Source organism: Scyliorhinus torazame, chromosome 1 (assembly GCF_047496885.1).
Source record: "Scyliorhinus torazame isolate Kashiwa2021f chromosome 1, sScyTor2.1, whole genome shotgun sequence".
Taxonomy (NCBI): domain Eukaryota; kingdom Metazoa; phylum Chordata; class Chondrichthyes; order Carcharhiniformes; family Scyliorhinidae; genus Scyliorhinus; species Scyliorhinus torazame.
In genome coordinates this window covers 316,896,596-316,918,684 of record NC_092707.1, presented here as the reverse complement: position 1 = coordinate 316,918,684, position 22,089 = coordinate 316,896,596, and the positions used below count along the sequence as shown (strand labels likewise).

General features: G+C 50.0%; 1 protein-coding gene across 3 annotated transcripts in view; it reads left to right on the top strand.

Annotated features, from left to right (window-relative positions):
- LOC140424443 (acylphosphatase-2-like) overlaps positions 1-22,089 on the top strand; it is a 257,503-nt gene that overhangs the window by 52,463 nt on the left and 182,951 nt on the right. For all 3 annotated transcript variants that reach the window (XM_072507867.1, XM_072507868.1, XM_072507866.1), the window contains exon 3: positions 2,893-3,002. In XM_072507867.1, coding sequence (XP_072363968.1) covers positions 2,893-3,002 — 110 coding nt within the window. The remainder of the gene's footprint in view (positions 1-2,892; positions 3,003-22,089) is intronic.

Below are 22,089 nucleotides of genomic sequence, written 5' to 3'. Positions count from 1 at the left end.
AATTCTATAAGAAGTTTTGGATAGGCTGTGGCTGCTGTAGGTGGAGATGTTTGAGGATGCAGGCTAAAAGGGTTCTCCAGAGATGATGGGACAGGCATCTATTTCACTGTTGTTAATAAAAGGATAAGCACCCGGTGGAGCGTGAGTCGTATCTCTTGAATGTGGTTGCCAAGATTCTTGTCAAAGTGCTGGTGCTTAGGTTGGTGGAGTGCCTTCTGCAGGTTATTGGTGAGGATCAGACAGGGCTTGTAAAGGGTAGGCAGTTGTCCTAGAATGTGTGGCGCTTGTTAAATGTGGTGCTCCCCCATCAAAGGGGGGGGGGAAGAGATGGAGGTGGTAGTGGCGCTGGATGCAGAGAAGGCGTTTGATCGAGAAGAGGGGAGTTATTTGTTTGCAGTGTTGGAGTGGTTAGGGATTGGGCCTAAGTTTGTGGTGTGGGTCAAATTGTTATATAAGGAACCAAAGGTGAGTGTTCGTACAAATGAGGTGAACTTGGGTTGTTTTCAGCTGCAGAGGGGAACGAAACGGGGGATGTCCCATGTTAGCAAGAGAGAAAATGCTGGAAAATCTCAGCAGGTCTGGCAGTATCTGGAGGGCGAGAAAAGGGCAAATGTTTCTAATCCAGATGACCCTTTGTCAAAGCTGGAGGGTGCCCCATGTTCCCCCTTTTGTTTGTGCTGGTGATAGAGCCCTTGCCAATTGCGCTGAGGAGCTTGGATAAGTGGAGGGAGATAGTAAGGGTGGGGGGAGGGAGGGGATGTGTGAGCATAAGGTGTCCCCGTATGCTGACAACCTTTTCTGTATATTTCTAACCCGGGTCCCACAGTGAGAGATATAATGGGGTTCCTCAGGAGATTTGGGGCTTTTTCGGGATATAAATTTAATTTGGAGAAGAGCGAGTGCTTTTTGTTTTCCTATCCGGGTGCGGGAGCTGGCCTGGGGTGTTTGTTGTTTCATTTGACGACTACTCATTTCAGGTACCCGGGGGTGCAGGTGGCTCGGGACTGGGCCCAGCTTTGTAAATTGAATTTTACCAGCCTGGTGGGTCGGGTTAAGGCAGATTTGTTGAGGTGGGACATCCCCCCCTGTCATTGGCAGGTCGGGTGCAGGCGGTAAAGATTAATATCTTGTCGCTGTTTTTGTTTTTATTGCAGTACTTGCTGGTCTTTTTGCCGAAGGCTTTGTATATGGGGGCGAATGGTTGATTTCATCATTTGTGTGGGCGGATAAGATGAAGAGGATTCGGATGTCGGTGCTTCAGAGAGCACAACAGTTCGGGGGTTTGGCTCTTCTGAATCTGATGTTTTTACTATTGGGTGGCAGACGGCGAGAAGCTGCAGGGCTGGGGTAGGGAGCGGGAGACAACGTGGGTGAGGATGGAGGCAGGCTCTTGTAGGGGGTCGGGATTGCGGGCACTGGCAATAGCTTCGCTCCTGTTTGCCCTGGGAAATACTCGGGTAGGCCGGGGGTGGTAGCCACGCTGAAAATGTGAAGGCAAATTCGGCAGCATTTTCAGTTAGGGGCGGGGTCGAAACTCATGCCAGTTGGAGAGAATGTGTTTGAACCGGCGAGGCTGGATGCTGGGTTTCGGAGATAGGAAGAGCGGGAGGTGATGGAACTGAGCGACCTGTTTTTGGAAGGGCGGTGTGCGTGTTTGGAGAAGTTGACGGAGAAGTTTGAGATTCCGCGCGGGGGGGGGGGGGGGGGCCTTTAGGTATATGCAGGTGCGGGACTTTGCAAGGAAGGTTTTCCCGATTATTCTGGGACATTTCCCTCCTCGTTGTTGGAGGGGGTGTGGTCAGTGATGGGGTTGGAAGGGGGGGGGGTCATCTCGACGATATATGGGAGGATTTTGGAGGAGGATTTGGTGTCATTGGAAGATGTTAAGGCCAAGTGGGGGGAGGAGCTGGGGTGGCATTGGAGGAGGGTTTGTTTTGTGAGGTGTCACGGAGGATGAATGCTTCAATTTCGTGTGAGAGTCTGGGGTTAATACGTTAAAGGTGGTGCACAGGGCTCACTGACGAGGTCGAGGATGAGCCAGTTAGAGGGGCCTAGAATGTTTCAGCAAATCTTATGAGTGAATTTTTAAGTTGTCTGTGTTTGTCTAAACTATCTTAATAATGTTGAATGTCATTGAACGCATACTAGTTTTAAAACTCAATCTAGAGAGCGGTTTGGGAGAGGCTGGCCAACCATGTACATATGTTCTGGTCCTGTCTAAAGTTGGAGAAATTTTAGGGATCTTTTTTCAGCACCAATGTCGGCGATGCTGCACCTGCATTTGGAACCCAGTGCCTTGGGGGCCATATTTGGGGTGTCGGACTTGTCGGAGCTGTAGACGGGAGCGGAGCAGATGTTTTAGCCTTTGTCTCGCTGAATGGTCGCAGGCAAGTCCTGTTAGGGTGGAGGTCAGCCTTTCCGCCCTGTGCCTTAGTGTGGCTTGGGGACCTGATCGAGTTCCTGTATTTGGAGAAGGTTAAGTTTACCTTGAGGGGGACAAATGAGGAGTTCCATAAGAGATGGGGTCTGTTTATTCTTCATTTTAAAGAGTTGGATAACGTCAGCTGCTAGGAGGAGATTGGGGAGGGATGGGGGTCTATTCTTTGAGTTATTGGGGTGTTGGTTTGGGGGTTATTATTGGTTTGCATTGTATTGATTTTTTAAATGTATAGAATATTAAAAACTGAATAAAAATATTTTCGAAAAGAATTTCTTTTGGTTAAATCGCGCCCAGATTAATATTTGTATGCTCAATTTACAACATTGCATGTCAAACGTTATTTTTTGTCACATGACAGCAACGTCAATCCAAGTTGCATTTTTCTTTAGAAGCACATGGACAGTAACCTGATTCAAAGCTTATTAACACAATATTGTTTTATTTTATTTCAGTACACAGAGGATCAGGCTAGGAAACTTGGTGTGGTGGGATGGGTTCGAAACACTAGAAGCGGAACGGTAGAGGGACAAGTGCAGGGTAAAGAAGAACTTGTAAATTCAATGTAAGTGACTCATGCAATTTCTACTTCTTTTTCAAAAGTTAATAAAATGTTAGATATTGAATAATATAAGTGTAAAAGTCAAAAATTCATTCTTTGTGCCTAGCATGTTTCAGCAAATCTTATGAGTGAATTTTTAAGTTAGTCTGTGTTTGTCTAAACTATCTTAATAATGTTGAACGTCATTGAAAGCACATAAGTTTTAAAAATAAATCTACAAGTTTTCCTGTGTTAAAAGTCAATTGTAGGCTTATGTGGTAGAATTACTTGACTTTTGCGTGTTTAATATTATTAAAATGAAATATAAAACCAAAACAACAAAAGATAAATGTGGAATATATTGGCCCTTCCCCACAAACAGTAAATGCAAGAAACCTTCCTTTCCCGACTGAAATAAATTCAAAGCCTTTTGGGAATATAAGAGAAATTTGGATTTCTGAGAATGGCATGACCTGTAAAGGATGGTGCAGTCAAGTCATTCTGGTTACATTTGGGAAAAATACATCATAACAAAATACCAAGAATTAGAGGGAGACCAAACCCAAATGTGATAAAAGTTTTCTCACTGAGATATCTTCATTGCTTTCCTTCCTCAGTCTCTGCACCAAACGACGTCTCAATGTCGGTCATTTCAACTTCTGCTCAACTCATTCTATCTCTCTACTGAGTTCACAACCTTCTCATCCTCCCTAAATCTGTCCCTCCATTAAAACTCTTCCACCCGCATTACGGTCGCCTCATTGACCTTGACTTCTCTTCTGGCCTTGCTCACCCCGTCGCATCAATCGCAGATAAGGCCATCCCCGATCATTTCCTTGCTTCGCTCTCCACTTACATCCCTCTTCCATGCCCCTACCTAATCAAAACTTTGTAGCATTGAAAAAATAAAGTCTGACACCAAGTGGAACCCAACCGAATGTAAGAATTCAAAGATGAGGTGGTGCTTCAAACCTATCAAATTTTAAATGTGTGTTAGCATAATCTGTCTTTAAGATAAATAAAAATGTTAATTCAAGCACTGGTGCACATCAAATAACAGAATAAACTCAATTACAACATGCAGCTCTTCTTTATGAACCTTGTGGGGGGAGTTGGGTGGTGATTGTCTGGTGGGGTCACTGTGTCTCCATGGGGGAGCTGCCTGTCTTTTACCAGAAACTGATCACAGTCTGGAACATGGTTTCTTCAGCCGAAGTGCTCTCCCATCAGAATCGGAAGCTATCAACCAGCATCCACTGCTCAAGAATTTGCACCTCCATCAGTACAGATTCATATGGCTGGTGGAGGAGAGGGCTATGACTGCCAAGGTGACCATGGTTGGGAAGGCACTGGATGATGGCGGAAGCTGGACTTTGCTCTAAGAGCTGGCATGATACATGCACTTGGGTGGCATCAAGCTCATGCCCAAAGACATTGGGAATCTTAAAATTTAATGCTCGGCCCTAACTTACTCAAGGCGTTGAGGTGGCTCAGCTGTGTGCACTACTTCTGTCTGAGCTGATCTTTGTTTGGATAAAATTTCCCATTGGTGCAAGGCTGCAAAACTTTCCTCCGCTGCCTCGGCCCCACAACCTAAACATTCTTAGAACTTCCCTTTATGCCCTCCCATTCTGAGTGCAAGAATTTCCTATGCGGACTGTTGTTGCACAACCTTCACTTCCTTCTTCCTTGCCCTTGTAGGTTGTCTGGGGTCTCCATGGCATTCCGTCCTGTCATTCAGAGGATGGTGGGAGGGTCTTTTTGTGGGAGTCCTTCCTTTGTCTAACTGGGATTTGGTGTAGTTAATTCTGCATTTGACAGTCCTGTGCAATTGATGGTTGAGCCGATTCAAGGACTTCTGTCTCGCCTGTAGTTTTTGTAGCCTGCAAAGCACACTTTCAGACCTATGGCTGTGCCAAGCACAACAGCACTATCCCAAAAGGGTAGCTTTAACCAGCAATCCATTGTACTGAGTTATTCTGCTAACTGCAGCTCTTTCCTTAATTTGGAGCCTATTTATTTGCTTAATTATTTTATGTTACTAAATGGGGCCTATCCTTGATTCTGTGTCTGTGACACTTCCTGACTAGTAGACTGCCTCAAACCGACTGAGAAGAGTTGTTCACTGACCCTTGAACTGTTCTGTGAGACCTATCAAAATACAGCAAGAGGCTCCCACCCTGGCTACCAGACAGGAAATAATGTAACAGCACTGGAATAACGTGTCCCTTAAATATTACAATGTCCATAGACTGTGAATTTTACCATCCAGCTGATACAATAAATTGAATTCATAACCGATTACAGTCTCTCTTTCAATATCTGAAAGAGGGCTGGTCCCCAATTTCTGGATGGACTTCATGTGGTAAACCACTGTATTGTATTATACCTGCTGTATGTAACACGCCTGGGCTTGCCCCTGCTGGCTCCGCCTGTGGCTCCTCCCCTCGGGCTCATATATAAAGGCGGCCAACCTCCGGCCCTGCATTCAGTCTGGGGCTGGCTGCCAGCAGGTATCTTTAAGCTAATTAATGCCACAGTTTCACTCTCAAACTCATCTTCTGTCGTTATTGATGGTACATCACTTCAGTCTCACGTTCCTGAGCTTTGGCTACCTGGTGCTGAGGGGAACAGGCCAATAGGGAGGCCTCTTATGGCACTACTCCTTCACCTGGGAAGGTGGCTGTTACCAGGCCCAGGTAGTAGTCAAGGAACTTGTTTGGCATGACCGCCGCTTGCCTGGTTTTCGTGGCTATGACTGCACCCGGGTATTGCTGGAGAAGGATCGCGCAGTGTCTGTTGGTAATCTTGATGTCTTCTGCAATCCATGAGCATGGGAGAGCAGAAGTGCATCGTCATTCCTGAAAATGTCCCCTAAATTTGATTAGCTTATTTTTAGGTAAATACAGAATATTACTAATATACTGTATCAAAGGTGGTATAGTTTTCTTTATTGGCTGATATTCTGATTTAATCAAAGGAAAAGACGGAAATTATAGTTGTTGGGTGAGGAGGTACATGCCTGTAACGTGTATCTCTGCAAATGAATGTTTGTAAAAGTGTGCAAAGATTGGCTCGAGCACTATCTTTCAGCATCTGGCTATCTGGAATATAACAGGCTCTCTGGCATTGTCTGCCAGCTTTACAGTACATCATACATTTGCTTGTGTACCCCTCTTCTGTACCAGTCATGTCCTCCTCTGATTCCTCTGCAACAGAAATGTGCACAGCCTTATATACTGGCAACGGACTCCTGTGATATTCTTTTTCCTCTTGTCCTGACTCCTGCACATCTGTGCCTGGTAACTCCACTCATGCAGACATCTTCTCAATCCCATACTCTAAAGTTTGCGTGCTGATTAGAGCCTAAGGTCAATTTAACATGTCTTTTCACTTACTGATTTCTTCCTCTTTTTCATAGATTATCATAGAATTTACAGTGCAGAAGAAGGCCATTCGGCCCATCGAGTCTGCACCGGCTCTTGGAAAGAGCACCCTACCCAAGGTCAACACCTCCACCCTATCCCCATAACCCAGTAACCCCACCCAACACTAAGGGCAATTTTGGACACTAAGGGCAATTTATCATGGCCAATCCACCTGGGAGGATTCATTTTTTTTGCATTTGTAATGAGAAAGGGACAAGGGTTGGGAGCAGTGAGGGGAGAGGTGAAAGTGCAGCTCATGAAGTTGAAGAAAATGTAGGTTGGGAGAAAATTGGCATCAGCGGTGGAGGATTAGGAATGGAGAGACCTGAGGGTGACACAATGATGCAGTGGTTAGCACTGCTGCCTCACGGCACCGAGAACCTGGATTCGAACCCAGCTCTGGATCACTATCCGTGTGGAGTTTGCACATTCTCCCTGTGTCTGCGTGGGTCTCACCCCCACAACCAAAAGATGTGCAGGGTAGGTGGATTGGCCACGCTAAATTGCCCCTTAATTGAAAAAAAAAAGAGATTTGGGTACTTTCAATTTAAAAAAGAATGGAGAGGCCCTCATCATTGCCTCTCCTGTGCCGTCAGTAATGACCCTTCTCATGATGGGCAGCAATGTCTCCTCCATGGGGTTAGAATGCCTTTCTTCAGTTTCTTTCTGCTGCCTGCAGTTATGTGCCACTTTCTACTAAAAGAGACAGGGAAGTGTGTCAGTGAATGTTCTGAAATATTTCTGGGTGTCATGGTTGAATGTGGCCAGAATGTGTGAGTGGTGGGTGTGGGGCATATAGCAGCTCTCAATAGCTGAGTGTGGGTTAACAAATGGAAGGGTTGAGTACTGATTGATGGATACTGTAGGTAGGTGGGTGATGGGGTGCAGTGAATTGAGCAGTTGGTTGTTGTTATAGCCTACATGAGACCTACGGGGTTGGAGCAATCAGTCTCCCCGTGAGTCTCACCAAATATGTGCTCCCCCGGGAGCCCGAGATCATTCATGATTAAGATCAGTATAAAGTCAGCCAAGTATGGAACGAACAGCAGGCCTGGCTGATATCTGATGTATATTGTAAATATAATTGCTTTGCAATAAACCAATTTTTCTCTTTACCAACTCAGTCCTCACTCATTTGTGGCCTACTAAAGCTGGGCTAGCAGTGCTGTTGGTAGGTTATGCTTTTTGAGAATTGAACTAATTCTCCTTAATGACGGCTAATAAATAGATCAATAACTTCTTCCTGCACTATATCCCTGCATTTTGAAGGCACACTCCTGGCAAAACCTCTGCTGCTACTTTATCCAGCTGCCTGCTTAGCATATGCCCAGTGGATCTCCTGCCCCGCTGGCTGCTGCGGAAACAGGATGGATGTCTCTCCTTCTCTCCATCTCTTGTGCTCATGCCGATAGTGCTTTTTAATAAACCTTGGTGCATCTATCTCCCCATGTTCTTTCAACAAAAATTTTCAACCATTCAAACCCCCCCCCCCGTAACAAAAAAGAAAAGAAAAGTAACAGAACAAGACATAAACATATCAATCCAACATAATACAGAACTTGTACAATGGGTTCCTCCAGCACGTATTGACTTTCCCATATGTTTATGTTTTTCCTTTCTCAAGTGCCCCTAAGAAAAACCCCTTTCCCCGCCCACCCTTATACCTCCCCCGAAAGGATCGCGCCCCCCCCTCCCCTCCCCCCACCCCTCCCTCCCTGGGTTGTTGCTGCTGCTGACCGACCTCCATCTAACGCTCCGCGAGACAGTCTAGGAACGGTCGCCACCGCCTGAAGAACCCCTGCGCAGACCCTCTCAAGGCAAACTTTATCCTCTCCAGCTTGATGAGCCCTGCCATGTCATTTATCCAGGCTTCCACACTGGGGGGCTTCGCGTCTTTCCACAATAGCAAGATCCTCCTTGGGCTACCAGGGACGCAAAGGCCAGGATACCGGCCTCTTTCGCCTCCTGCACTCCCGGCTCGTCCGTCACTCCAAATAGTGCTAGCCCCCAACTTGGCTTGACCTGGACTTTCACCACCTTAGACATAGTCCTCGCAACACCCCTCCAGAACCCATCCAGTGCTGGGCACGACCAGAACATATGGGCGTGGTTCGCCGGGCCTCCTGAGCACCTCCCACATCTGTCCTCCACCCCAAAGAACCTACTCAGCCTCGCCCCTGTCATATGCGCTCTGTGAATAACCTTAAACTGTATCAGGCTAAGCCTGGCACACGAGGAAGAGGAATTAACCTACTCAGGGCATCAGCCCACAGACCCTCTTCAGTCTCCTCACCCAACTCCTCCTCCCACTTGCCCTTCAGCTCCTCTACCAAAGCCTCCTCCTCTTCTTTCATCTCCTGATATATCGCCGACACCTTGCCCTCTCCGACCCATATACCCAAAATCACCCTGTCCTGAATCCCCTGTGCCGGAAGCAACGGGAATTCCCTCACCTGTCGCCTTCTACATGCCCCACTTGCATGTACCTGAAAGCATTTCCCTGGGGTAGCCCAAACTTCTCCTGCAGCGCCCCTAGGCTCGCAAACGTCCCATCGATGAACAGGTCCCCCATTCTTCTAATCCCTGCCCGATGCCAGCTCTGAAACCCCCCGTCCATCCTTCCTGGGACAAACCGATGGTTATCTCTGATCAGGGACCACACCGAGGCTCCCATCGCACCCCTGTGTCGTCTCCACTGCCCCCAGATCTTTAGCGTTGCCGCCACCAGCGGACTCGTGGTGTACCTTGTCGGCGAGAGTGGCAGCGGTGCCATCACCAGCGCCCCCAGGCTCGGTCCTTTGCAGGACGCCATCTCCAACCTCTTCCATGCCACCCCCTCTCCCTCCATCACCCACTTACGGATCATCGCCACGTTGGCTGCCCAAGAGTAGCCACCCAGATTCGGCAACGCCAGCCCTCCTCTATCTCTACTACGCTCCAGAAACCCCCTCCTTACCCTCGGGGTCTTGTTTGCCCACACAAAACCCATAATGCTCCTGCCTATCCTCTTAAAAAAGGCCTTGGTGATCATAATTGGAAGGCACTGGAACACAAAAAGAAACCTCAGGAGGACCATCATTTTAATCGACTGTACTCTGCCCGCTAGCGAGAGGGGCAACATGTCCCATCGTTTGAAGTCCTGCTCCATCTGCTCCACCAGCCGCGTCAAATTAAGTTTATGCAGGGCCCCCCAACTCCTAGCTACTTGGATCCCCAAGTACCGAAAGCTCCTTTCCGCCCTCCTCAACGGTAGGTCGTCAGTCCCTCTTCCCTGGTCCCCTGGATGCACCACAAAGAGCGCACTTTTCCCTACATTGAGCTTATAGCCCGAGAAGTCACCAAACTCCCTGAGGATCTGCATGACCACCACCATCCCCTCCACTGGATCCCCCACATACAGCAACAGGTTGTCTGCATACAGCGACATTCGATGCTCCTCTTCCTCTCGGACCACCCCCCTCCATTTCCTGGACTCCCTTAATGCCATGGCCAAAGGTTCAATTGCTAATGCAAACAACAATGGGGACAAGGGGCACCCCTGCCTCGTCCCTCGATACAGCCGAAAATACCCGACCTCCGCCGATTCGTAACCATACTCGCCACCGGGGCTCTATATAGGAGCTTAACCCAACTGATAAACCCCTCCCCGAACCAAACCTCCGCAGCACTTCCCAGAGATACTCCCACTCTACTCGGTCAAAGGCCTTCTCCGCGTCCATAGCTGCCACTATCTCCGCCTCTCCCTCCACCGATGGCATCATTATCACGTTTAGGAGCCTCCGCACATTGGTGTTTAGCTGCCTGCCCTTTACAAATCCCGCCTGGTCCTCGCGAATCACCCCCAGCACTTTTGCCAGCAACTTAGCATCCACATTAAGGAGCGAAATCGGCCGATACGACCCACATTGCAGTGGGTCCTTATCCCGCTTCAGGATCAAAGAGATCATCGCCTCGGACATTGTCGGGGGCAGGGTCCCCCCATTCCCTTGCCTCATTGAAAGTCCACACCAGCAACGGGGCTAACAGGTCAACGTACTTCCTGTAGAACTCAACCGGGAACCCATCTGGTCCCGGGGCCTTCCCCGCCTGCATGCTCCCCAGTCTTTTAATCAGTTCCTCCAACCCAATTGGCGCCCCCAAACCAGCCACCTCCTGCTCCTCCACCCTCGGGAACCTCAGTTGGTCCAAAAATCGTCGCATCCCCTCTTGCCCCGCTGAGGGCTGAGATCTGTACAGCTCCTCATAGAAGGCCTTAAATGCCTCATTTACTTTCACCGCACTCCGCACCGTAGTTCCTCTGCCATCCTTGACTCCACCTATCTCCCTCGCTGCCATCCTCTTACGGAGCTGATGTGCCAGCATCCGGCTCGCCTTCTCCCCATACTCATACGTCGCCCCCTGTGCTTTCCTCCACTGTGCCTCTGCCTTCCCTGTGGTCAACAGGTCGAATTCCGCCTGGAGACTTCGGCTCTCCCTAAGTAGTCCCTCTTCAGGGGCCTCTGCATATCTCCTGTCCACCCTTAAAATCTCCCCCACTAACCTCTCCCTTTCCCTGCCCTCTCTCTTCTCCCTGTGAGCCCTGATGGAGATGAACTCTTCCCTGACCACCGCCTTCAGCGCCTCCCATACTACCCCCACCTTAACCTCCCTGTTGTCGTTGGCCTCCAAATACCTTTCAATGCTCCTCCGTACCTTCCCGCACACCTCCTCATCTGCCAGTAATCCCACATCCAAACGTCACAGAGGGCGTTGGTCCCTCTTCTCTCCCAACTCCAGTTCCACCCAGTGCGGGGCGTGGTCTGAGATGGCTATGGCCGAATACTCCGTTCCCTCCACTTTCGGGATCAGCGCCCTGCTCAGAACAAAAAAATCTATCTGGGAGTAGGCTTTGTGTACGTGGGAGAAAAAAGAAAATTCCCTGGCCAGGGGCCTGGCAAATCTCCACGGATCCACTCCCCCCATCTGGTCCATAAACCCCCTAAGCACCTTGGCCGCAGCCGGCCTCTTCCCCGTCCTAGATCTGGAACGATCTAATGCTGGGTCCAACACCGTGTTAAAATCCTCCCCATTATCAAGCTTCCTACCTCCAGGTCCGGAATGCGCCCCAACATATGCTTCATAAATCCAGCATCGTCCCAGTTCGGGGCGTATACGTTTACCAATCCCATCCACACCCCCTGCAGCCTACCGCTCACCATCACGTATCGACCTCCATTGTCCACTACTATATTCTTGGCCTCAAACGACACCCGCTTCCCCACCAGTATTGCCACCCCTCTATTCTTCGCATCCAGCCCCGAATGGAATACCTGACCTACCCATCCCTTTCTTAACCTGACCTGATCTGCCACCTTCAAATGTGTCTCCTGAAGCATGACCACGTCTGCCTTCAGTCCCTTTAAGTGCACGAACACTCGGGCCCTCTTAACCGGCCCATTCAGGCCCCTCACATTCCACGTTATCAGCCGGATTGGGGGGCTTCCCACCCCCCCTCCCCCTGCCAAGTAGCCATCTCCTGTTTTAGGCCAGTCCCGTGCCCGCGCCTCCCACACCCTCCAGTCCCCCAGACGGGGGACCCCCGCCCCGACCACCTCTTCTGTTTTCAGTTCCCCCTCGGCCAATGCAGCAGCAACCCTATTTCCCCCCCTCTCCCCCCCTCCCCCCTCCCCCCGCTAGATCCATATCTAGCTCTTTTGCTCCCCCCATAACACTCCCGTAAGTCAGCTGACACCTGCTGACCCCGGCATCCCCCACCTTCACGTTGACCCGCCCGTGTGGAAATTCCCCCTCCTCCTCCTCCCCAGCAATCGGTGTGCGCTCCTCCATCCCCCCCCCTCCGCCCTTCCCTAACTCGGGAAAAAGCCCACGCTGTCCTGAGCCAGCCCCGCCCCCTCTTGCGCAGCTCCTGTTGCAGCCTTATCCCAATTTCCCCATCCCTGGGCCTCCCCTCCCTCCAGCACCGGTGCCCACATTCCCCACAGTTTCCCCATCAGATCTCTTCCCCCATCCCCATCCATCGCCCCACCCGTGGAACATTCTTATGCATAGTTAAAACCCTGTATACAACCGACATCCCCCCCACACCCATAGACCCTCAGTTTGAGTCCAACCTTTCAGTTTGAATCAAGGTCCAAGCCTCTTCAGGCGTTTCAAAGTAGTGGTGTCGATGAAATCTGAATCACATCCTGAAATGTGACCCACAATCGCGCTGGCTGCAGCATTCCGAATCTCACCCCCTTCCTATGCAGCACCGCCTTGGCCTGATTAAAACCAGCTCTCTTCTTTACCACCTCCGCGCTCCAGTCCTGGTAGATTCGGATCACCACATTCTCCCATCTGCTGCTCCGCTCCTTCTTTGCCCATCTCAGGACACACTCTCTGTCCACGAAACGATAAAACCTCACCACTACCGCCCTAGGCGGCTGGTTGGCCTTGGGTCTCCTCGCCAGGATCTGATGAGCCCCATCTAGCTCCAGGGGACTCGGAGAGGCCTCCGCACCCATCAGCGAATTGAGCATCGTGCTCACATATGCCCCGGCATTGGCCCCCTCCACCCCTACAGGGAGACCCAGAATCCGAAGATTCTTCCTCCTCGACCTGTTCTCCAGGTCCTTGAATCTTTTGGCCCACCTCTTGTGCAGCGCCTCGTGCGCCTCCATCTTCACCGCCAGGCCCAAGATCTCGTCCTCGGTGGCTTTTTCCCGCGCCTCTCGGATCTCTACCCCGTGGGCCTTCTGGGTCTCCTTCAGCCCCTCGATCGCCGTCAGCAGTAGCGCCAGCACCTCTTTCTTAAGCTCCTCCACGCAGCGCCTGAGAAACTCCTGCTGCTCCGGCCCCCTGCTGCTCGATCTCCGCCCTCCGCCATCTTGTTTTTTCTCCCTCGTTTCTTTCGCTGCTCCAAAGCCGCTTTTTTTACCGCTCCACTTCTGGTCCACTCCATATACTATGGAAGGGGGACCTTGCTCTCACCTTCCCACACGGGAAGTCGTCGAAAAATTTCCGTTGGGGCTCCTCTGGAGAGCCCAAAAGTCCGTTCTAGCGGGAGCCGCCAAAATGTGCGGTTTAGCTCCGCATCGCCTCAACCGGAAGTCCTATCTCCCCATGTTCAAGCATTGCACAAAATATCACAGCACAGTTTCAGTTTTCAAACAATTCTTATCAATAATTTTTTTGCAGGATGATGCACCTTCATTGAAGCGATACAGGCTGGCTGTAAGTAACACTAGCCACTCACGATATCGGGCTCCTGCTGATTGTGTAGCCAATGAACAGCAAGGTTATCATTGACTGAATGCAGCAAATCATGCAAAACAGCAAGCACCATTAATTTAGCATGCTGTCTGTAAGGCAATGAACAGTTGTGTTTTAATCACGGACCACAATCTCTAACCCTGTTCCTGGAGGTTATCCAAACTAACCACATATGGGTTATTGTGGTTTCATTAAAATCATTACATTGAATTGGGTGGTTTTTGTTTTTGAATTTATTGTTAGCAAATTGCACCTGAATGGCACATTTGAGCATTGTACTATTTATTCTGTCCTCTAGAGGTCGCTGAAATTCTGTATTTATCTGCCCATGATGATCCTGGTGTTTTTTTTGCCGTTTTTCCTGGAGTTCCTGGCATTGACGCATGCTTGGGTCCATTTCAATAAATGACAGTACTTTGATCAAGTTAAGGTTATTAATTTAATTGAATTTGATTTATTGACATGTGTACCAAGGTACAGTGAAAAATATTGTATTAATTGTGTGGGGCCTAGAAGCTGTGTAATGGTAAACCATTTCATTAGGTAAGTGGAACCAGAACTTTGCCTCAACTAACTTTGCTTGCTGGTCTGTAAATACTGTGGCCATCCCCTGATGTTGGCTGAGATCATGCAGTTTAACTCCCTTGGCTCGACAGCTGGTCCGTGAAGCAGAGCAAGGCCAGCAACCCAGGTTCAATTCCCATACCGGCTGAAGTTATTCATGAAGGTCCTGTGTTCTCAACCTTGTCCCTCGCCTGAGGTGTGGTGATCCTAAGGTCAAATCACCATTAGTCAGCTCTCCCCCTCAAAGAGGAAAGCAGTCTATGGTCACCTGGGACTATGGTGACTTTGCCTTTACTGTGGCCCTCCCCTGATGTTGGCTGAGATCATGCAGTTTAGTACAGACTTGGATGAAACCTTCAATCTTACTGGTCTGTATGACTTACAGATGCAGAGCATATTTACTCAGCAAGCCTTCAAGTTATTATTTTTATTTTTTAGTTGAAGGCTGGGGTCAGCCTTTCCTGTTGCATGCAATCATCAAGTTTAAGAATTTTGCTTCTTTACCCAACTTATGCCAATTAATAGATATTAATGAATTTAATTCTGAATTTTTAAACATTAAAAAGAGTGCACAGGGGTCACATGATACGAGTGAGGGAGTAGCTGTTTTTACCTGGGCTTTGGCGCCACCCGCTTATAATCCATTATTCATCCGGATTGTCCTTGAGTTAATATTTCCTGGAATCTAATGCAGCTTAAAGTGGTACACAGAGCACACCTAACTAGAACCCGAATGAACAGATTCCTTCCGGAGATGGAAGACAAATGTGAACGGTGCCAGGTAAGCCCGGCCAACCACGCCCACATGTTCTGGTCATGCCCCAGATTTGTCGGGTTCTGGATAGCCTTCTTCAAGGCAATGTCCAATGTTGTGGAGATGAGGGTGGAGCCATGCCCAAAAGTGGCATTCTTCGGGGTATCAGACCAGCTTGAACTCTCTATGGGGAGGGGGGCTAACGTCCTAGCCTTTACCTCCCTAATCGCCCGCCGAATAATCCTGCTCGGCTGGTGATCAGCAGCACCACCCAAAGCTGCAGACTGACTGGCTGACCTGTCGGAATTTCTCCAACTAGAGAAAATCAAATTCAACCATCAGGGGTCAGAAGAGGGCTTCCACAAGACCTGGGGGCCATTCACCAACTTGTTTTAAGGACCTGTTTGTAGCCAACAGCCAATAGAGCAAAGGAGAGGGGGACCCACAGAGAGGCCACCAGCACCAACAAAAGCAGAGAAGGAGGGGAGGGGGTAGAAAATAGGGAGGCACATTCGCAGATCACACCCTGTGCATCATCCCCTCCCCGACTGAAAGTTTGTAGTTTGTAAATACGGGCAGCTGACTAGGATTGATTTATCATTATGTAATACATGTGTCCCAAATGACACTGCTATGTATGATAATGAAAACCAATAAAGAAAATATTCTTTACAGTAGAAAGCAGGGGGAAGGGGTCAGGGGGGTAGGGGGGATTGGATTTTGGGGGTTAATTCTAATGTTTGGCTTCTGTAAATTGTACTTGGCTTGTACAGATTTGTTCATTTTGTATTGTATAAGTGAAAAACATTTAAAATAAATATTTCCTGTTATGTCCCTGGAAGATTTGGGGATTAGTATTGGTAAGAAAATGCCAAAAAACATCAAGAAATCTGTTGATAAAAGGTTGCAGCCGGATTCAGTGGGGGTGGAGCTGCCCTTTCAATATGGTGACCTGATCCTCGGGAGGTCTCTCGCTCCCACGCTCTCCTAGGTTCTCTTGGAAGTGGTGAAAATGATGACTGCTGACATTATCTGAGTGATTGACCGAAGGCTTAGTGGGTACAAAATCTGGAGGCTAATGAGACCGAGTTACAAGGCACCATTAAGAGGCTTGCTGAAAAGGAGGAGAGAATCCTGCAAGTTGAAAATGATGCTTCCTCTTTGGAGGCTAAAATCCAATCCTTGGAAAACCAGTTGAGTGACATAGCGAAGGTCCTGGAGGACTTGGGGAACTGAGATTGGAGAGAGAATATCTGAATAATCGGTCTGCCAGAAGGTGTGGAGGGTAGGACCCCTGTTAAGTTCTTCCAGGACTGGCAGCAACGTTTTTTCTTTGTTGCAAATTTAGAGTAGGCAATTATTTTTTTCAATTAAAGGGGGAATTTAGTGCGACCAATCCACCTAACCACGCAGATATGGGGAGAACGTGCAAACTCCACATGGACAGTGGCCCAGGGCCGGGATTCAAACCTGGGTCCTCAGCGCCGCAGTCCCAGTGCTAACCACTGCGCCGCATGCCTCCCTAGCAACGTTTTCTGAAGCTGGATGTGAAAGCCGGACATTTCTAATTAGAAAAGGTGCATTCTATCCTACCTTTGAGGCCAAGGGATGGTTTTCATCCTAGGCCCTTAATCATTTGCTTTCACAACCATAAAGATCACCAGAAGGTCCTGGAGACGGCACAATGAGGTGGGGCCTGGCTCCACAAGGGAGTGAGGATTTCTTTCTTCCAGGACCTCTCGATGGCTGCGCAGGCCGAGCTTCGGAGCTTCGTTGAAGTTCAAAGGCAACTCAGGGCTGTTGGAGTGAATTATACTATGCTTTATCCTGCGACCCTGAAAATTTATCCAACAACTCCGTCGAGTTGTTCAATATCCAACTACTATTTTGGCCTTCATTCTATCCATAAGGGGAAAGGCAATGGGTTGATGTTTACTGCTCGGACTAACTCAAGCTTGAATCCGGACACTTTCCCTATCATGGCATTGTTGTCTGATCTTATTACCTTGTAACCTGTCAAAGGGAGTTGCTAAATGTGTGCACTGATTAATTGCCTTCTGCTTCTCCTGTAATATTTCAGGGACTCGTATTAGTATTATTACTATTCGATTATCATATTTTCTCATCTTAGTCATGGTAGACATGCCGGATGCTTACTATCCATTGTTTTTCTTCTATTATCCGAGTGTTAATCATGGCAGAATCGAATGACACTATTGTCGGAGAGTGGGTGGCAGTGGATACCGGTCTCCATGGGTGGGTCTAAAATGTGGGAAGGGCATTCAATTCCTATTCCCTTGTTGCCTTTCTTTTCTTCTCCTCATTCTGGAGAAGGTACCCAGATGGGAACGACGATATGGCCTGTTTGTCCTACCAAACATTTCCAGGACGGAGACCTGGTCATAGTTATATGCTTACGGTCACTTTAACTCCCTACAGCTGTGAGCAGCCTCTAGCTGCGCAGCTGAAGGCTTATGCTAACAAGAAATTGGCCTTATTAATTATGTGAGCACTTCACAGTTCCGAAGTGCATTTCCATGGGTACACGTTCCATGTCTCAGGCGTGCGTTATTGCCTAGCATTCCAATCGAACTTTGAGACCTGAACATTTTGCCTGAACCCTAGAGGCGTCAACACCACAGAGGCAGCAGCCAACAATTAAACACCCAAGAGCTGGGCTGCAGCACTGGGGATATCCCTACAACAAGAAGGTGAGGGTGTGGTTCAGGGGAGGGTTTCTGGGCATGGTGTTCTTGGCAGGGGTCTGGGGTCTAGAGGCTCCTTCTGTAGCCAGGGATGAGTCTGCAGAACGGGGTTCTCCAGCACAACTGGCTTGATGGATAGCACTCTGAGAGAAGACAGGACACGTAAAGGTGAGGGGCGCTCGAGGGCTATGAGGGTCCGGGGTGGATTCCTTAATGACTGTCGTTCTCCTTCCTCCTCCATTCCTTCCTCCTCCAATTCCTTACAGCAACCAAGATGGATGGTGTGGTTGAGCCTGCAGCGCTGCCCTCGCAGTTCTGGTAGCAGCCCAGGCAGCCAGATGCCAGAGAAGGTGGCAGCAGTATCAACGCAGGCTGGAGGCAGCACCCCAACTACAGGGGGCCACCGCACACCCTGCAAACCTGGCCACCAATCAGGCCAAGGAGGGACCGAGAGGGAGATGCCACCAATGGCACAAGGTGTACAGGTGTCATTGGTCATACGAAGAGATGACGGACAGCATGTGCCTCAGGAGGCTATGTCTCAACAGGGAGATGGTACGGCTCCTGTACCATGTCTTGGCTTACTTGAGATCCCATGGAGGAGGGGGTCACCCGTGCCTGGTGGCCAATAAGATCACTGCAGCCCTGAACTTCTATGCAATGGGTTCTTTGCAGGGCTCCAGTGGGGACTTGTGTGGCATTTCACAGATGCCCTATATGCCCGGGCAACTAACTATATTAACTTTGAGCTAGACCAACCCAGCAAGATGCCCAGGCAGCAGGATTCTCCGCCATTGCCGAGATGGTCCAGGGGTAATAGATGGCATGCATATTGCTTTGCGCACAGGGGCATCAGGGAGTGCCCTCTGTCAACAGGAAGTGGTTCCACTCCCTGAATGTTCAATTTGTGTGTGACCACCACATGTGGATCATGCATGTGTGTGCACGCTTCCCAGGGAGCATATGACAGCTACATCCTGGGACATTTGGAGATCCCTGGCGTTTTCGAGGACCACCCCAGGATAACAGGCTGGATATTTTGGGATAAGAGGTACCCACTGAGGCCCTGGCTAATGATGCCAGTCCGGAGGCCAGAGACCAAGGCGGAGACCCAATATAACGAGGCCTTTGTTGCCACCCTTGCTGTCATTGAGCGGTGCATCGGACTGCTGAAAAGAGGTTCCGATGCCTGGACCACTCTAGTGGAGGAGGAGGTGGGACAAGCAACCTCGTCTGAGCAGGATGAAGAGGGGCCAGAGCAGGAGGGGATGATGGACGATTAATTTTCCGCGAAGAAGTCGCTGAATGGTTGCCACCTCGAGGCGAACCCTAACAATGACCCTCTCAAGGCGAACTTAATCTTCTCTGGGCTGAGAAAGCTTGCCATGTCAGTTAGCCAGGTCTCTGAATTCGGGGGCTTTGAGCCCCTCCAAGCTAGCAGTATCCGCCTCCAGGCTACCAGGGAAACAAAGGCCAGAACATCTGCCTCTTTCTCCTCCTGGATTCCTGGGTCTTCCGACACCCCAAAAATCACCATCTCTGGACTCATTGCCATCCTTGTTTTCAAAACTCTGGACATAACGTCCACAAACCCCTGCCAATATCCCCTAAGTTTTGGACACGCCCAGAACATGTGAACGTGGTTCGCTGGTCCTCCCGCACATTTTACACACCAGTCCTCCACCCCAAAGAATCTACTCATCTGGACCACTGTCATGTGGGCCCGGTGTACCACCTTGAATTGGATCAAGCTGAGCCTGGCGCATGTTACGGTCGCGTTGACTCTGCTCAACGCGTCCGCCCATAAGCCATCCTCCATCTCACCACCAAGCACCTCCTCCCACTTACGCTTCAGCTCCTCGGATTGCGTCTCCTCCGCACCCATGAGCTCTTTGTAGATGTCCGAGACGCTCCCCTCTCCCACCCATCCCTTAGTCACTACCCTATCCTGGATCCCCTTTAGTGGCAGGAGTGGGAAGGATGATACCTGCCTACGCAGAAAGACACGCACCTGTAAATATCTAAATTTGTTCTCCCTTGCCAACCCAAACTTCTCCTCCAACGCCCTCAAGCTAGGGAATCTCCCCTCTAAAAACAAGTCCCCCATCTTCTCAATTCCTGCCCTTCGCCATACTCGGAACCCCCCATCCAAGCTCCCCGGGGCAAACCGGTGATTGTCACATGTTGGGGACCAGACCGATGCTCCCACTGCTCCAGCGTACCTCCTCCACTGACCCCAGATTCTCAGGGCCGCCACCACTACGGGGCTGGTGGAGTACCTCGCCGGCGGGAACGGCAGAGGTGCCGTTATCAATGCCCCCAGACTGGTGTCCCTACACGAGGCTGCCTCCATCCGCTCCCAAACCGACACCGCCCCCACCACCCACTTCCTTATCATGGCTATGTTCGCCGCCCAGTAATAATTACTAAAATTCAGCAGCGCAAGCACCCCCTCCGCTCCGATTCCACTCGAGCATCACCTTCTTCACTCACGGGGACTTACCCGCCCACACAAAGTTCAGGATGATTTTATTAACCCTCTTAAAAAAGGACCACAGGATGAAAATTGGGAGACACTGAAATACGAACCGAAATCTCGGTAGGACCATCATTTTGACCGTCTGCACTCTCCCAGCTAATGACAGCGGGAGCGCATCCCATCTCCGAAACTTGCCCCTCATCTGTTCAACCAATCGGGACAAGTTCAACTTGTGTAACCGGCGCGCCACTTGTATCCCTAAGTACCTGAAATTGTGCCCTACTAACCTAAACGGCAGCTCCCTCAGCCGACCCTCCTGACCATCGCCTGGACTACAAACATCTCACTCTTTGTCATATTCAGTTTATACCCCGAAAACGGGCAAAATTCCCCCAAAATTGCCCTAATTTCGCCCATTCCTGCCCCTGGATCTGATACGTATAAGAGCAGGTCGTCCACATACTGCGAGACTCTATGTGTCGTCGCCCCCCCCCCGAACCAGCCGCTTCTAGCCCCTTGAAACTCTCAGAGCAATTGCCAGCGGCTCTACAGCTAACGCAAATAGCTGTCCCCCGGTACAGTCTAAAATAGTCCAAGGTCGTCCTATTCGTCCTTACACTAGCCTCCGGGGCCTGGTACAACAGCCTGACCCAGTCGATAAAGCCCCTACCGAACCCAAATCGTCCCAGCACCTCCCATAGATAGTCCCATTCCACCCGGTCAAACGCCCTTTCCACATCCATTGCCACAACTACCTCAACCTCCCTACTCTCCGGGGCATCATGATCACGTTGAGCAGTCTTCTTATATTGGCCACCAACTGCCTTCCCTTTACAAACCCGGTTTGATCCTCCATAATCACATCCGGCACACAATCTTCAATCCTGGAGGCCAAAATTTTGGCCAGCAACTTGGCATCCGCATTAAGCGGGGAGATCGGCCTTACTGACCCATATAGCTCCGGGGTCTTGTCCCGCTTCAATATCAACGAAATAGTGGCATGTGACATCGTCGGGGGCAGCACCTCTCTGTCCCTTGCCTCATTGAAAACCTTGACCAGCACCAGCCTTAATATCCCCGAGAACCTTTTATAGAACTCCACCGGGTACCCGTCCGGCCCCAGGGCTTTGCCCGACTGCATTGCCTTCAAGCCCTCAGCTATTTCTTTGACCCTAATCGGGGCCCCCAGCCCATCTACCAGCTCCCTACACACTCTTGGGAAGGTCAGTCCATTCAAAAAGCATCTCATCTCCTCCGGCCCCGTAGGGGGTTCCGAGCAATAGAGCCTAATATAAAAGTCCCTGAACACCCTGTTTAGCCTTGCCAACTCCCCTACCAAGTTCCCATCCCCATCAACCACCCTCTCTATTTCCCTGGCCGCCTCCCTCTTCCTTAGCTGCTGTGTAAGCATTTTGCTGGCCTTCTCCCCATGTCAGTAAAACGCCCCCCTCGCCTTTCTAAGCTGCTCCACTGCCTTACCCGTGGACAACACCTCGTACTCAGCCTGCAGCTTCCAACGTTCCCTTAAGCGCTCCGCCCCCGGGGTCACTGCATACCTCCTGTCTATCTGTAAGATTTCCTTAACCAGTCGGTCCGTCTCTGCCCTGTCCATCCTGTCCGTATGAGCCCAGATCAAAATCAGCTCCCCTCTCACCACTGCCTTCAGTGCCTCCCAGACCACCGCTGCTGAGACTTCCCCCGTGTCATTAACCTGCAGGTAATTCTGCATGCACTTCCTCAGCCTCTCGCACACCGCCTCACCCGCCAACAAGCCCACATTCAGTCTCCATTGCGGGTGCTGGAAGCTCTCCTCGCTAACCTGCAGTTCCACCCAGTGTGGGGCATGATCCGAAATAGTGATGGCCGAGTACCCCGTGTCCACCAACCCCGCCAGCAAATCCCTGCTCAAAATGAAGAAGTCTATCCGGGA